Source organism: Oncorhynchus clarkii, chromosome 13 (assembly GCF_045791955.1).
Source record: "Oncorhynchus clarkii lewisi isolate Uvic-CL-2024 chromosome 13, UVic_Ocla_1.0, whole genome shotgun sequence".
In the NCBI taxonomy this organism is placed as follows: Eukaryota; Metazoa; Chordata; class Actinopteri; order Salmoniformes; family Salmonidae; genus Oncorhynchus; species Oncorhynchus clarkii.
The window spans coordinates 7,868,743-7,885,642 of NC_092159.1; the positions used below are offsets into that span (position 1 = coordinate 7,868,743).

General features: G+C 42.5%; 1 protein-coding gene across 1 annotated transcript in view; it reads right to left on the bottom strand.

The window, feature by feature from the left end:
* LOC139424217 (uncharacterized) overlaps positions 1-16,900 on the bottom strand; it is a 102,489-nt gene that overhangs the window by 67,507 nt on the left and 18,082 nt on the right. Inside the window, exons 38-40 of the mRNA XM_071175896.1 lie at positions 15,878-15,982; positions 15,686-15,781; positions 15,066-15,197 (exon numbers count right to left, since the gene is read on the bottom strand). Of these exons, the coding sequence (XP_071031997.1) occupies positions 15,066-15,197; positions 15,686-15,781; positions 15,878-15,982 (333 nt within the window). The remainder of the gene's footprint in view (positions 1-15,065; positions 15,198-15,685; positions 15,782-15,877; positions 15,983-16,900) is intronic.

The following is a 16,900-nucleotide window of genomic DNA, read 5'->3' on the forward strand; positions in this document are numbered from 1 at the left end:
GTTACGGGTCTCGTCCCATGTGGAATCATTGTGTGTGTTACGGGTCTCGTCCCATGTGGAATCATTGTGTGTGTGTTACGGGTCTCGTCCATGTGGAATCATTGTGTGTGTTACGGGTCTCGTCCCATGTGGAATCATTGTGTGTGTGTTACGGGTCTCGTCCCATGTAGAATCATTGTGTGTGTTACGGGTCTCGTCCCATGTGGTATCATTGTGTGTGTTGCGGGTCTCGTCCCATGTAGAATCATTGTGTGTGTTACGGGTCTCGTCCCATGTAGAATCATTGTGTGTGTTACCGGTCTCGTCCCATGTAGAATCATTGTGTGTGTTACGGGTCTCGTCCCGTGTAGAATCATGGTTCGTGTGAGTACCTGTGCTGTGTTGTGTTGGCTTTCGTGCCATCGTGGATTGTGCAGATGATTACGGGTCTCGTCCCATGTGCAATCATTGTGTGTGTGTTACGGGTCTCGTCCCGTGTAGAATCATTGTGTGTGTGTTACGGGTCTCGTCCCGTGTGGTATCATTGTGTGTGTGTTACGGGTCTCGTCCCGTGTGGTATCATTGTGTGTGTGTTATGGGTCTCGCCCCGTGTAGAATCATTGTTTGTCATTGAGGTACTCCTCTGTCTTTTGTTTTGGGTCTGAACACTGGGAAATAAAAAAAAACTATTACGCATTCCTGCGCCTGTCTCCCGATCCTTCATACCAAGGTGACAATATCTTATGAGGAAACCAATGTCTTAGGTTGAAATGGGGACCCTTTTTATCCTCATATCTTATTCCAACATGGAGTTATGAGTCATCAAACACACTCTGTCCACGTGTGAAAACCAGCCCCATCGCAGGGGCAGTATTATTACACGATACTGATGATGTCATACAATATGGGGTTATTCTTTTGGTAAGATGCAATAGAGCAAACAGAATCTTAGCAATATCCAAGTCTTTCTTTGAATGAACAATATTTCTAACAAAATGCAGAATTTTATGCTTTTTAGAAAAGCATATGACATTTTAATCTTGGCAATTAATGTATACTGGCAGTATACTCTATACAATACTCTATACCCCCCATGGCTTGACCTAGGAAGTAAGAAAATAAGTTTGAAATATAGCTCCCTTTCTTCTTTTCAACAAACATAATTCATGGATTCTCTCATAGTTCGAACATTTACCAAAAAAACATAAATTCCCCTCACATCAATGTTTTGTCATGCTCACATGAATTGACCAGGGCCTCGTTTCCCAGTTGTGATGTAACTTAAGCATTGCGATGATCGCACACCAAATGCATCGTTATTTTACGAGCCAACGAGCCAAACACGAGCCAAGTGTTTCCCAAACAAGCACGTAGAGAAAACGTTGCATCGTTAGACCAGTTGGTTTTTAAGAGACACGTTACTAACAAAGGCTCTGGGAAACACCTTGGCTACGAAAGAGACATCGTAAGAAGGTTCTAAAGATTATCTTAATGCTACGAAAGAGACATCGTAAGAAGGTTCTAAAGATTATCTTAATGCTACGAAAGCTCAGAGAATTCACACATTCAAACCTTAAATATATTCCAGCCCCATTTAGATTGGGAATAATTAGCACTCTGACAAACAACCAACCCCAGTGTCCCTGGGACGAGACACAAGAAGCCCCAAAGGGGGAGAGCTACTGGATACACTAGCTGAGCAGGGAGCTGACTGTCTGGAAGGATCCCACCTAGGGCTTTTCATTTCTTGGACTGTGCTCTCATCTTCATTGCAGCCAAGATTTATTGTTTGATATATCTGCCAAAGCAGCCTTATTCTGGCACTGATGCCACTGTTATTAGACAAGGTATTTTCTTGCCATGTTTGTGGGTGGAGAGAACGTTAGCACCGTGCAAACTAAATGTTTATGAGATTAAGTTATTTTAATATGCAAAGATCTTGCATGATATATGACCTGTCGTGTACACCCGGCATGAGCTCCAAACTTGCTCTGGCCAGAAGTTACCCTCAGGGAAATAAAACAAATTTGAACTTTGATTGAAAGTGCAGTGATAGACATTTGGGTGACATTAAACCATAAACCAGATATCATTTTTTTATTGGAATTTGGTTATGCTTTAAGCATAATGATTACACATTGGAAATTCAACTATCTTTTGGATGACTTTTTGAGTAGGCGAATATAGGTTGTAATCTCATTGATTAACATCTGAACCAAATTTTACTAAATTATGCACGTTTAAATGATGTGGGATGACCCTTCACAACATGTTGATTTAGCTGAACCCGCTGAGTTCGTGCTTGGGGAGGAACAAGAGCCTCCAAACCATGTGGATGGGCTGTCCAGAACAAGAGCCTGCAAACCATGTGGGTGGGCTGTCCAGAACAAGAGTTGCTGGCCTCTGGTATTAACTGCCAGATGTCATTAAGCAGTTGAGTGAACTGTCATTATAAAACTGTTTGTACATATTGGCCCATGGGGGAATCAAATAGTTACTGTTGATCCAATACATTTTAAGGGTGCTTTAAATGATCAGTCTGTGCTTGCAAAGTAGTTTTATCACTACAGACAGGAGCTTGGCTGAGACACCCCAGAGCCTTGGCTCAAGACAGCATTTCTTTCTACATGAATCAATCCATTAAAATGTCACAGCCAGTAAAAATCTAAATCTGGACATGAAAGGTCAGATGCTTGTGGCATGTATCCACAAAACCACCAGTCTTGGCTCGGTTAATTGAGATCTTATTTTCCAGGTCACATATCTCGCTGTAAATCTATTACGGTGTCAGCAATGGGAGAACCTTATGGTTGACTAATAAGGTCAATATAATGTGCTGGCCTGTATCGTATCTCTCTGTGGTCCACAGTAAAGGTATGAGGTCTTCACCTTTCAGCATGCAGTGTGAAGTCAATGGAGGACTAAATGTAATATGAATCTAATGCATTTACAAGGAGAAACACTTGGATCAAATGGGGAGCTGTTGTGTTTTCAGCAAGTTGTACAAATCTTTACATAGATCTTGAGTCCAAATTCTTCAAATTATTACCCCCTCTCAGTGACCTCCAACCAATGCCATAATATGAAACTGTGTGTCAGAAATACATGCAGCCTGAAGTCAATTGGGATTGCTTTATGACCCTCTGGCATTGCTTCATGATACCTGCTGAGCTGTTCTTGAAACTCCCATACAGTCCATGGCAAAGTTACAAGAAACGTGCCAAAGCAACAGATCATTTACAATCCCAATATGGCCGTGTTCAGAAATGGGTGTATCAGAAATACATCCAGCTTCCACAGCAATATATCTCAGGTCATTTGGTGTTGGTTTATTGGCAGATCTGCCATGTGAGCTGTGCACCAGAGGGTATGACCATATATGAAACAGACATATAACTGATATGTCCATTAAACAGACCAGTCAAATACCTGCTTCTTTTGGACAGCTATATTTTAGACTTTAACATGTAAACACAACAGAGATCGCAGGAATAACCAGTCAAGGACAATATAAGTAAAGTCCATAACAGAGAACATCAATAAAACTGGGAATCCCACACCCTCCCTTCAGCTGCAGCTGTTGGAACACAAGCCTTTCTGAGAGAGCAGGGGACTCGTCCTAGCCAAGCCTTTTGGAAGAGTCAGGACAAGTGACAGTCTAATCCACTAGATGACCCCACCAAGGATCACTGTTTAGAAGTTAAACCCTTCACATCCAGTCGCACAATTGGAAGACTGATTTAAATCATGAGGAAAATGGGAAGTGTTCTTGTCTGCCTATGAATGAGTTGAATAGAAGGAGTTGAATGGGAAGTTGTCTAGTTTAACTGCTGATTTGGTAATAGCCTTGACATCTATGGCAGCTGTTATATCTGGGATGACTGAAGACCTGATGATAGGAGCCTCTTCTTTTTACTCCTGCAATTTATGAACCAAAAAGTCATAACATGTCAAACAGTCATAATAACAGTCAACTTTAGTATCGCAATTATATAAATAATGTTGTACTCAACTTGTTGGATCAGAATCAGGGTTGTGTTCATTAGGTACAGTGTAGCAAACCATTAAGAAGCTAGTGGCCACCGGTTCATAACAAGGCATTGATCAATGCTTAATGTTAAATAAAAAATCTTTATACCATCACATCTAAGCCAATATGTCAACAATTTCAATGAAACTCAGCAAATTAACTTGTATGGAGGTGCACAACACACTCACCTCCTCTCGTCATGTTCTGTTCAGCCGTTAACGAAAACCACATACCTGATTTATAAACAGGGTCGTTAAATGTCACAAATGTTCCAACTTAAATAGTTTATTTCTCAATTGTGCTTTAAGATATAAATGGCAAATATATGTCAACAATCCTTCCTCCAAAGGACCCTTCTATGGATTAAATGTGATTTTTTTTCTAGTTTACACTAATGTGGCAAACAGACTGTGATTCTCTAGCTAACCTTCCTTTCTCCAGTAGTTAATGTTTCCTCTTTCAGAACCTATTCATAATCCACTTAATTTGTACATGTTGAACACTAAATATGTTCAAAATCACGTTGAAGTGACATTAGTGTGCGACCAATGTGTCTGATCAACTTCCCCTCGCACTCCATGGTCCTGGACCTTTCTCTTTGGTTTTGACTAGATGGTATACAGCTCTACGTCAGAATTGTAATTTTTAGAATTTACACAGCAGGTTAGGAGAATTAGGTTAAGGTTAAGAAAAGGGTTAGGCTTAGCTCAAATGCAAAATGTTAAAACTTAAAGCTGTATCCCATCTAGCCTACAACTAATGTTAGCTTACAGTGTGAGTAACTGCTCACTGCTCCATGACTGCCTTCTGACACCATGTATCTAGTCTGTGTTGGCTGACTGTTGGGCCTTCATTCCAACCTCTCCCGTCACTGTGGATTCTATTTATAGCCTTCTCATAAAACTGTGAAGCCTATGTGTTTGGTAGACCTATGCTGACAAAGATATCTGGCATCTAACTCATTGCAATTTGAACCCTCTGGTAAATGTGGATAAGTGTAACATTACCGAATACATGAAATGCTTTTTTCCTAAACTGATATGGACTTGCTACTGCTTGTCTAATAATATATTATTGAATTATTGCAAGCACCACGACCCAACAACCAAGCCACCCTCTGTGAGAAATTCCTGCTGCTGCCACTGCGTCACATGCTCTCTGCTCCTTTTAATACACCAATGGTTCGCATAATGAGTTGTTTACATAGCTAGCTAGTCTGGTGGTGACTGCAGAGTGTTAGCAAAGATACTTACGTTGCCCTCTTCATATGGGGGAAATGGTGTAGTCGACACGGATGTATTAATTTAAACACTGAATAATGTTATACATAGAATGAAATATACATTTTCTTTTTGAATTGCATGCTGGTGCAAGTTCCTGAAATATGTGGGATGAGTTGGACCGCAGAGTGAAGGAAAAGCAGTAATTTTTCTAGACTGTTGGAAAAGCAGGTTTTGTTGCGGGTGTGTACGGGAGGCGAAATCAGGTGCAGGGGAGCAGAGTGTGGTAACAGGCACACTTTTTATTCCGGTCCAAAACTAAAGCACATGAGTACATAAACGTGCCCAAAACACGGAACAGGAACAAAAGTCTGGAAATGGCTAGCTAGTTAGCGGTGGTGCGCGCTAATAGCTTTTCGATCGGTGACGTCACTCGCTCTGAGACCTCTCCTGTACTCCCTGTTCACCCACGACTGCGTGGCCACGCACGCCTCCAACTCAATCATCAAGTTTGCGGACGACACAACAGTGGTAGGCTTGATTACCAACAACGACGAGAAGGCCTACAGGGAGGAGGTGAGGGCCCTCGGAGTGTGGTGTCAGGAAAATAACCTCACACTCAACGTCAACAAAACTAAGGAGATGATTGTGGACTTCAGGAAACAGCAGAGGGAACACCCCCCTATCCACATTGATGGAACAGTAGTGGAGAGGGTAGCAAGTTTTAAGTTCCTCGGCATACACATCACAGACAAACTGAATTGGTCCACTCACACAGACAGCATTGTGAAGAAGGCGCAGCAGCGCCTCTTCAACCTCAGGAGGCTGAAGAAATTCGGCTTGTCACCAAAAGCACTCACAAACTTCTACAGATGCACAATCGAGAGCATCCTGGCGGGCTGTATCACCGCCTGGTACGGCAACTGCTCCGCCCTCAACCGTAAGGCTCTCCAGAGGGTAGTGAGGTCTGCACAACGCATCACCGGGGGCAAACTACCTGCCCTCCAGGACACCTACACCACCCGATGTCACAGGAAGGCCATAAAGATCATCAAGGACATCAACCACCCGAGCCACTGCCTGTTCACCCCGCTATCATCCAGAAGGCGAGGTCAGTACAGGTGCATCAAAGCAGGGACCGAGAGACTGAAAAACAGCTTCTATCTCAAGGGCCATCAGACTGTTAAACAGCCACCACTAACATTGAGTGGCTGCTGCCAACACACTGACACTGACTCAACTCCAGCCACTTTAATAATGGGAATTGATGGGAAATGATGTAAATATATCACTAGCCACTTTAAACAATGCTACCTTATATAATGTTACTTACCCTACATTATTCATCTCATATGCATACGTATATACTGTACTCTATATCATCGACTGTATCCTTATGTAATACATGTATCACTAGCCACTTTAACTATGCCACTTTGTTTACATTCTCATCTCATATGTATATACTGTACTCGATACCATCTACTGTATCTTGCCTATGCTGCTCTGTACCATCACTCATTCATATATCCTTATGTACATATTCTTTATCCCCTTACACTGTGTACAAGACAGTAGTTTTGGAATTGTTAGTTAGATTACTTGTTGGTTATTACTGCATTGTCGGAACTTGAAGCACAAGCATTTCGCTACACTCGCATTAACATCTGCTAACCATGTGTATGTGACAAATAAAATTTGATTTGATTTGATTTGACCTTGAAGTAGTGGTTCCCCTTGCTCTGCAAGGGCCGCGGCTTTTGTGGAGTGATGGGTAACGATGCTTCGTGGGTGTCAGTTGTTGATGTGTGCAGAGGGTCCCTGGTTCAAGCCCAGGTTGGGGCGAATAGAGGGACGGAAGCTTTACTGTTACACTGCTATGCGTGCTTTGTTTTCCAGCTCTCCCAAGTACGCTTAAAGAACTTCCGGTAAGCTTAGTACATACTTGCCTTTTCGCGTTCCTATGTTTGGAATAGCACTTGAAAAGTGACAGTTGACTTCCGTACCCCCTTTGTATGCATTTTAGAACACAGCCCTCCCACAGGTGGTGAGGGTAGGCAACAACACATTCGCCACACTGACCCTCATCACGTGGGCCCCTCAGGGGTACGTCCTTAGTCCCATCCTGTACTCCCTGTTCACCCACAACTGCTTGGCTGTGCACGACTCCAACACCCTCATTGAGCTTGCCCACAACACGACAGTGTTAGGCCTGATCACCGATGACAGTCAGACAGCCTACAAGGAGAAGGTAGTGTGGTGCCAGGACAACAACCTCTCCCTTAACGTCAAGGAGTTGATCGCGGACTACAGGAAACGTGGGGCCAAGCACGCCCCCATTCAAATCAACGTGGCTGTAATGGAGTGGGTCGAGAGAGTCACGTTCCTCTGTGTCCATCTGACTAAGGACCTATCATGGTTCGAACACACCAACACAGGAGGCTGAAAAGATTTGGCATGGGCCCTCAGATTCTCTCAAAGTTCAACAGCTGCACCATTGAGAGCATCTTGACTGGCTTCATCACCACTTGCCATCCAAAATCTCAATCACAGGCGGTGTCAAAGACTTTTCACACATACTGCTGCTACTGTGGTTATTATCTATCCTGATTGCCTAGTCACTTTTACCCCTACCTACATGTACATAGCACCTCAATTACCTCAACTATCTCGTACCCCTGCACATTGACTTGGTACCAGTACTGCTTGTATATAGCCTCTTTACTATTTTATTGTGTTACTATTTCTTTTTTAAAATTAGTATTTATTTATTTTCTCATCTTTTCTCACTTTTTAACTCTGCATTGTTGGGAAAGGGCTCGTGAGTAAGCATTTCATGGTAAAGGCCTGTTGTATTCGGCGCGTGTGACATTTTTATTTGATTGATTTCAGTTTTTCCTCGCCACTGTGCTTCTACATCTGCATGGCTTGGTCTTTGGGGCTTTAGGCTGGTAAAGTATAGCACTCTGAGACAACAGTTGATGTAAAAATTAAAAAAAATGGATTTATAAAATACACTTGATTGAAATGTCATGTAAACATATTTAAAGATGTTTCATTTTGTGTCCTTTTACACACACACACACACACACACACACACACACGCACTGGTGATCCACTGTCTGTTTCCTAAAGAGCACACACACCACGGTAGTCCATCAATACTGCCAGCCAACCAAGGGGAAGCCCTTCTTGAGTACTGCCTTGATCCTCTGTTTCCTCAAGAGCACACACACCACAGTAGTCCATAAATACTGCCAGCCAACCCAGGGGAAGCCCTTCTTGAGTACTGCCTTGATCCTCTGTTTCCTCAAGAGCACACACACCACAGTAGTCCAAAAATACTGCCAGCCAACCCAGGGGAAGCCCTTCTTGAGTACTGCCTTGATCCTCTGTTTCCTAAAGAGCACACACACCACAGTAGTCCAGAAATACTGCCAGCCAACCCAGGGGAAGCCCTTCTTGAGTACTGCCTTGATCCTCTGTTTCCTAAAGAGCACACACACCACAGTAGTCCAGAAATACTGCCAGCCAACCCAGGGGAAGCCCTTCTTGAGTACTGCCTTGATCCTCTGTTTCCTAAAGAGCACACACACCACAGTAGTCCAGAAATACTGTCAGCCAACCCAGGGGAAGCCCTTCTTGAGTACTGCCTTGATCCTCTGTTTCCTAAAGAGCACACACACCACAGTAGTCCATCAATACTGCCAGCCAACCAAGGGGAAGCCCTTCTTGAGTACTGCCTTGGTCCTCTGTTTCCTCAAGAGCACACACACCACAGTAGTCCAGAAATACTGCCAGCCAACCCAGGGGAAGCCCTTCTTGAGTACTGCCTTGATCCTCTATCCTCTGTTTCCTAAAGAGCACACACACCACAGTAGTCCAGAAATACTGCCAGCCAACCCAGGGGAAGCCCTTCTTGAGTACTGCCTTGATCCTCTGTTTCCTAAAGAGCACACACACCACAGTATCCTCTGTCAAGAGCACACACACCACAGTAAAATACTGCCAGCCAACCCAGGGGAAGCCCTTCTTGAGTACTGCCTTGATCCTCTGTTTCCTAAAGAGCACACACACCACAGTAGTCCATAAATACTGCCAGCCAACCCAGGGGAAGCCCTTCTTGAGTACTGCCTTGATCCTCTGTTTCCTAAAGAGCACACACACCACAGTAGTCCAGAAATACTGCCAGCCAACCCAGGGGAAGCCCTTCTTGAGTACTGCCTTGATCCTCTGTTTCCTAAAGAGCACACACACCACAGTAGTCCAGAAATACTGTCAGCCAACCCAGGGGAAGCCCTTCTTGAGTACTGCCTTGATCCTCTGTTTCCTAAAGAGCACACACACCACAGTAGTCCAGAAATACTGCCAGCCAACCCAGGGGAAGCCCTTCTTGAGTACTGCCTTGATCCTCTGTTTCCTAAAACACTTCAAATGTTGTCTATAAATAGGCCAACCAACTGTCAGGGGAAGCCCTACATGCTGAATCAAAGACAGACAGTCAGGGTGGAGAGGATAATTGTGGTTATTTAACCTTTTGTTTTGGCAATGTTTTAGGCTCCTCCAATTTCCCTATGCTTTCTGCTCCTCCGATTCCCCTCTAGGATCTCTTTCAGGCACCTCCAATAAACTTTGATGTGACAGGCAAAAGAAAAGCCCCTTGCGTTGCCTCTTCTAGCCTTGGCGTTTAGTGCCCTCTATTGAAGAATAGTTAAACTACATCAATCAAATGTATTTATAAAGCCCTTTTTACATCAGCAGATGTCACAAAGTGATTATACAGAAACCCAGCAGCCATGCAGCTAGTTGGGGACCCATGCAGCTAGTTGTGTTGTGTTTAATCTCGGCTTACTAGCCACCCAGATAGCACATGGCCATTAATGCCACATTATTCTTCAAGATGTTCAAACGTTCGTAGATGACCAGCAGGGTCAAATAATAATCACAGTTGTTCTAGAGGGTGCAACAGGTCAGCACCTCAGGAGTAAATACCAGTTGGCTTTTCATAGCCGAGCATTCAGAGGTCGAGACAGCAGCTAAAGTAGAGAGAGAGAGACAGGGAGAGTTGAAAAGAGCAGGTCCGGGACATTCCGGTTGGAGCCAGTTTGCACTGTTCTGTGAAGGGAGTAGTACACAGCGTTGTATGAGATCTTCATTTTCTTGGCAATTTCTTGCATGGAATAGCCTTTATTCTTCAAAGCAGCCACCCTTTGCCTTGATGACAGTTTTGCACGCTCCCAGAATGATGCAGAAAAGCTATTCCATGCTTTTGTCACTTCTAGATTAGACTACTGCAATGCTATACTCTCTGGCTACCCTGATAAAGCACTAAATTATACCATTAGTGCGAAATACGGCTGCTAGAATCTTGACTAGAACCCAAAAGATGTATCATATTACTCCAGTGCTGGCCTCTCTACACTGGTTTCCTGTTAAGGCTAGGGGTGATTAAGGTTTTACTGCTAACCTACAAAGCAGTACATGGACTTGCTAACTATCTCTCAGATTTGGTCCTGCCGTGCATACCTACACGTACGCTACGGTCACAAGACGCAGGCCTCTCGATTGTCCCTAGATCTTCTAAGCAAACAGCTGGAGGCAGTGCTTTCTCCTATAGAGCTTAATTATTATGGAATGGTCTGCTTATCCATGTGAGAGACTTAGACTCGGTCTTGACCTTTTAAGGCTTTACTGAAAACTCATCTCATCTCTTCAGATGAGTCCTAAGGTTTGAGTGTAGGCTGGCCCAGGGCTGCGAAGGTTTACGGCAAGGCACTCGAATGACAAACCGCCCTTGCTATCTTGCCTGGCTGGCTCCCCTCTCTCCACTGTGATTCTCTGCCTCTACTACTACCCTATTACTGGGGCTGAGTCACTAGCTTACTAGTGCTCTTCCTGCCATCCCTAGAAGGGGTGCATCACGTTGTGGCAGTCTATTTTCCTCTATACTCGACTTGACTGGGTTAAGTCACTCACGTGATCTTCCTGCCGTCCCTAGAAGGGGTGCGTCACGTTGTGCCAGTCTATTTTCCTCTATACTCAACTTGACTGGGTTAAGTCACTGACGTGATCTTCCTGTCTGGTCTTGCACCTCCTCGGGCTTGTGCAGTGGAGATCTTTGTGGACTATACTCAGCCTTGTCTCAGGGTAGTAAGTTGGTGGTCTGTTGATATCCCTCTAGTGGTGTGGAGGTTGTGTTTTGTCAAAGTTGGTGGGGTTATATCCTGCCTGGTTGGCCCTGTCCCTCGTCTCAGCCTCCAGTATCTATGCTGTAATAGTCTATGTGCCGTGGGGCTGGGGTCAGTCTGTTATAACTGGTATCATTCTCCTGTCTTACCTGGTGTCCTGTGTGAATTCTAATTCTCTCTTTCTCTCCCTCCCGGAGGACCTGAGCCCTAGGACCATGCCTCAGTCGGAAGTTTACATACACTTAGGTTGGAGTCATTAAACCTTGTTTTTCAATCACTCCATAAATGTCTTGTTAACAAACTATAGTTTTGGCAAGTTGGTTAGGACATCTACTTTGTGCATGACACAAGTCATTTTTCCAACAATTGTTTACAGACAGATTATTTCAGTTATAATTCACTGTATCACAATTCCAGTGGGTCAGAAGTTTACATACACAAAGTTGACTGTGCCTTTAAACAGCTTGGAAAATTCCAGAACATTATGTCTTGGTTTTAGAAGCTTCTGATAGGCTAATTGACATAATTTGAGTCAATTGGAGGTGTACCTGTGGATGTATTTCAAGGCCTACCTTCAAACTCAGTGCCTCTTTGCTTGACATCATGGGGAAATCAAAAATAAATCATCCAAGACCTCATAAAAACAATTGTAGACCTCCACAAGTCTGGTTCATCCTTGGGAGCAATTTCCAAATGCCTGAAGGCACCATGTTCATCTGCACAAACAATAGTATGCAAGTAGGAACACCATGGGACCACGCAGCCATCATACCGCTCAGGAAGGAGATGTGTTCTGTCTCCTAGAGACAAATGTACTTTGGTGCTAAAAGTGCAAATCAATCCCAGAAGATGCTGGAGGAAACAGGTGCAAAAGTATCTATATCCACAGTTAAACTAGTCCTATATCAATATAACCTGAAAGGCCCCTCAGCAAGGAAGAATGACACAGGACTGATGGTAGCTCTCACCTTGTCTTCTCCGGACAAGTTTTTTTTCTGGATGCCCCAAACAATCGCAAAGGGGATTCATCAGAGCAAATGACTTTACCCCAGTCCTCAGCAGTCCAATCCCTGTACCTTTTGCAGAATATCAGTCTGTCCCTGATGTTTTTCCTGGAGAGAAGTGGCTTCTTTGCTGCCCTTCTTGACACCAGGCCAGCCTCCAAAAGTCTTCACCTCACTGTGTGTGCAGATGCACTCACACCTGCCTGCTACTATTCCTGAGCAAGCTATGTACTGGTGGTGCCCAGATCCCGCAGCTGAATCAACTTTAGGAGACAGTCCTGGCGCTTGCTGGACTTTCTTGGGAGCCCTGAAGCCTTCTTCACAACATTTGAACTGCTCTCCTTGAAGTTCTTGATGATCCGATAAATGGTTGATTTAGGTGCAATCTTACTGGCAGCAATATCCTTGCCTGTGAAGCCCTTTTTTGTGCAAAGCAATGATGACGGCACGTGTTTCCTTGCAAGAAACCATGGTTGACAGAGGAAGAACAACGATTCCAAGCACCACCCTCCTTTTGAAGCTTCCAGTTTGTTATTCAAACTCAATCAGCATGACAGAGTGATCTCCAGCCTTGTCCTTGTCAACACTCACACCTGTGTTAATGAGAGAATCACTGACATGATGTCAGATGGTCCTTTTGTGGCAGGGCTGAAATGCAGTGGAAATGTTTTTTGGGGATTCAGTTAATTTGCTTGACAAAGAGGGACTTTGCAATTAATTGCAATTCATCTGAACACTCTTCATAACATTATGGAGTATATGCAAATTGCGATCATACAAACTGAGGCAGCAGACTTTGTGAAAATTAATATTTGTGTCATTCTCAAAACCTTTGGCCACGACTGTACACAAGGGGACAAAGATCATACTTTTTGGAGAAATGTCCTCTGGTCTGATGAAACAAAAATGGAACTGTTTGGCCATAATGACCATCGTTATGTTTGGAGGGGAAAGGGGAGGCTTGCAAGCCGAAGAATGTGAGAAACTCCATAAAGACAGGTGTGCCAAGCCAGAAGCATCATCCCCAAGAAGACTCAAGGCTGTAATCGCTGCCAAAGGTGCTTCAACAAAGTACTGAGTAAAGGGTCTGAATACTTATGTAATGTGATATTTCTGTTATTTTTTATGACATGAAAAAAAATATATATATATATTTTTGCTTTGCCATTATGGGGTATTGTGTGTAGATTGATGAGGGAAAAAATCTATGTAATACATTGGAATAAGGCTTTAACTTAACAAAATGTGGAAAAAGTCAAGGGGTCTGAATACTTTCCTAAGGCATGTTGTGTGTGTTGTGGTGCCCTATGACAGTGTTATGACCATAGAAATAGAATGATTAGAATGGTCCCGGAACCTCTGACCTTAGCAGTTTGACTGGTGAACTCATGGCTGCACGTACAATGGCAAAGCTGTAATTGTGATGTAAAATGTCCATGTGGTCATTTAGAAAGTTTATACTAGGACTATTTGCTTCCTGTCTTATTTGGATGAACAAATACTGATTACATAAACTCTCTTCTCACTGACTTTTCTGTCAAGATATCAGTTAACTCAGCCTCTGTCAGCCATTGAATAGCCTTGTGTTGTCAGACGTCGCACCGTAAACGGCTGGGGGGAAAGGCTAGAAATTGACATGCATATTTAGTCAGTGTCTGATTTTTACACACTAGTCATTCTCTCCAATCTACCAACATTACCTTGAAAAAAGCATCAGCTTAAATGCAGAGGATGGCAGAACTACATTGAATTCAATAAAAGTAAAGCTAAGCAACAACAAACTTGCAACCAAACCCCAGTCTGAGAATTTGGGTGGCTTCATTTCTTCAGCCTCATCTCTCAGCTGTTTACAAAAAAAAAAACTGCTTTGTCGGGGTGACCACTATTGTTGTTCAAATCCCAGATTGCTCCATTAATTAAAGAACAATATATTTTATGGTATAAAAAAGCTGTTTGCTGATAATAAGTCCACAGTCACAAAGTCTATGTAGGCCTACATGTTTTTAATCAATGGTCAACATTTCACCATGAAAATCATATTTTATGCATCACAGGAAAATGGTAAGACTTTGATCTTCAATACTTTGGTCTTGTTTATTCAGCAACTTCTTTTCCCTGTAAGAAGAAATAAATAATATAATGGATCAGTAATAATAATGAACATGATAAATATATGGATAGAATATAATGGATCAGTAATAATAATGAACATGATAAATATATGGATAGAATATAATGGATCAGTAATAATAATCAACATGATAAATATATGGATAGAATATAATGGATCAGTAATAATAATGAAAATGATAAATATATGGATAGAATATAATGGATCAGTAATAATAATGAACATGATAAATATATGGATAGAATATAATGGATCAGTAATAATAATCAACATGATAAATATACGGATAGAATATATTGGATCAAGCATTTAATGCTCAGTGCTCAGGTTGGAATTTCAATTTTGAACTACCAACTTGAATTTTTTGTGTGTTTTTTTTTGTTGCCCTGAAATGTGCTTATTGAGTGAGTGTAAAAGGTCTGTATTGACCTCTGAGAAGACTGATTCATAGGTGGTGTTGATGTGGTCATATCTAAACATGAGTCAGGTACAGGTCTAGCAGCAGTTCTGTACCTTTCCAGAGTCACGGGTCTTGGCTCTGAGCTTGTTGACCTGAGTCTCAGCGATGTCAGCACGCTCCTCAGCCTCCTCCAGCTCATGCTGAACCTTCCTGAACTTAGACATGTGCTGGTTTGCTGCTTCCTCCTGGGTGAGGAAAAGAGAGGGAGAGCAGAACATCAGCATTTAAAGTTTAAAGCTTCAGGTAGCAAATATCAATAATTTTTTCAACAAAACAAATATTGGCAGATTTAGGATAGCAATGTATACAGGGAGAGATATATGATACTGCAGAGAAAGTGAGTGGCAGGTAGCAAATAAAAATATTGGCAGATTTAGGATAGCAATGTATATAGGAAGATAGATGGTAAGGCAGCAGAAGGGAGAGGGAACAAACAGATGCCGCCAGCACTACAACTCGACCAGCAAATTAATATTCCAACCCCCTCTCCTTTAAGTTGGTAACACATTGGCATAGGGGACACTCACAAATGAGTATAATTTCTTCAGCATGTACTTGCACTATTAATTGTCATTGTTGACAGGTGTGCTGTAGCAACACTTCAACTAAACCATATGCACATTACGTTTTGTAGAGAAAAACTACATTTTCGAATGTATGCTCTCAGACTCACCGATTCCTCAGAATGCCTCTTGTAGGCCTTCACTTTCATCTGCAGCTTATCTACCAGGTCCTGAAGTCTGTTAACGTTCTTCTTATCCTCCTCAGTCTGTGGGAGAAGAGCAAAGAATCAATGTCACAAGAGTTTTATACACAAACCTGTCTGTGTTAGTGTCAAGTGTGTGAAGAAGGCACTTTCTCTTACCTGGTAAGTGAGCTCCTTGACTCTGCGCTCATACTTGCGGACTCCCTTGACTGCATCTACACCTCTTCTCTGCTCGGCCTCCACCTCAGTCTCAAGCTCACGCACCTTTGTGGAAGAAATAAACGTAGGAGTTTGTTAGAGGTCGTGAAATCGGACTTAATTAACAAAACAAATTTAAAACAGAGGTATAGTCTTCTACCCAGTCAAGGGGCACAATTGTAATCTGTTCCTATGTACTCTTTTAAAACATTTATTGAAGGGGTCTGTAATAATAACAACACCTTTTCATTATCTAGGTCAGTGGTTCTCAAAGTGGAATTTACATTTCAATTTGTTTATGAATATTTATAGCAAGAACAGATTAAACAGCCCGGGATCTTGGCAAAACGTTTAGAGGGTGCAATACAGTACAATATAATATTATTCATCCACAATGAATGTTATTAACTCTTAGATTAAATAACGGGTCTGGGAGGCTCACAACTCAATTCTTCTTGTATTTGAAATATGACTTTTAACCATTTTGTCATGCGTTTTGTGGTGTATGGTGCAGTACCAGTACGGCGACTAGAGGCCGCCACTCGCATGTTTTAATGTTGTGACATTGCTTCTATTATGGAGCTCGCGCTCTGGCAGTTGAGAGTAGTTTGCCATTTGAGTCAACAGCAAGACAGAAGCACCGACATAAATACATTTTAAAATCTTTATTTTGAAAGTAAGCGAGTGTAAAATCACCATATTCAAGACGGTAATGTTTTTGGAGCATGTACATATGTTTGTTGAGATGTTATGTTGTGTTTTCAGGTTTTATGAACTTATTCATGTCCGCTAGCCTACAAGCTAATTCAGCCATTAGCCTGCTAGCTGGTAGCCCCGCATAGCAACGCTAGCTTCCCTAGCAACGGCCAGTGAATGAAACGTAACAATAGAGAGAGAAATTATTACTATGACAATAATTCGATGAATGTATATTATATTGTGTGTTGAAATGTATTGTGAATTATTATTATGAATGAAATGGCA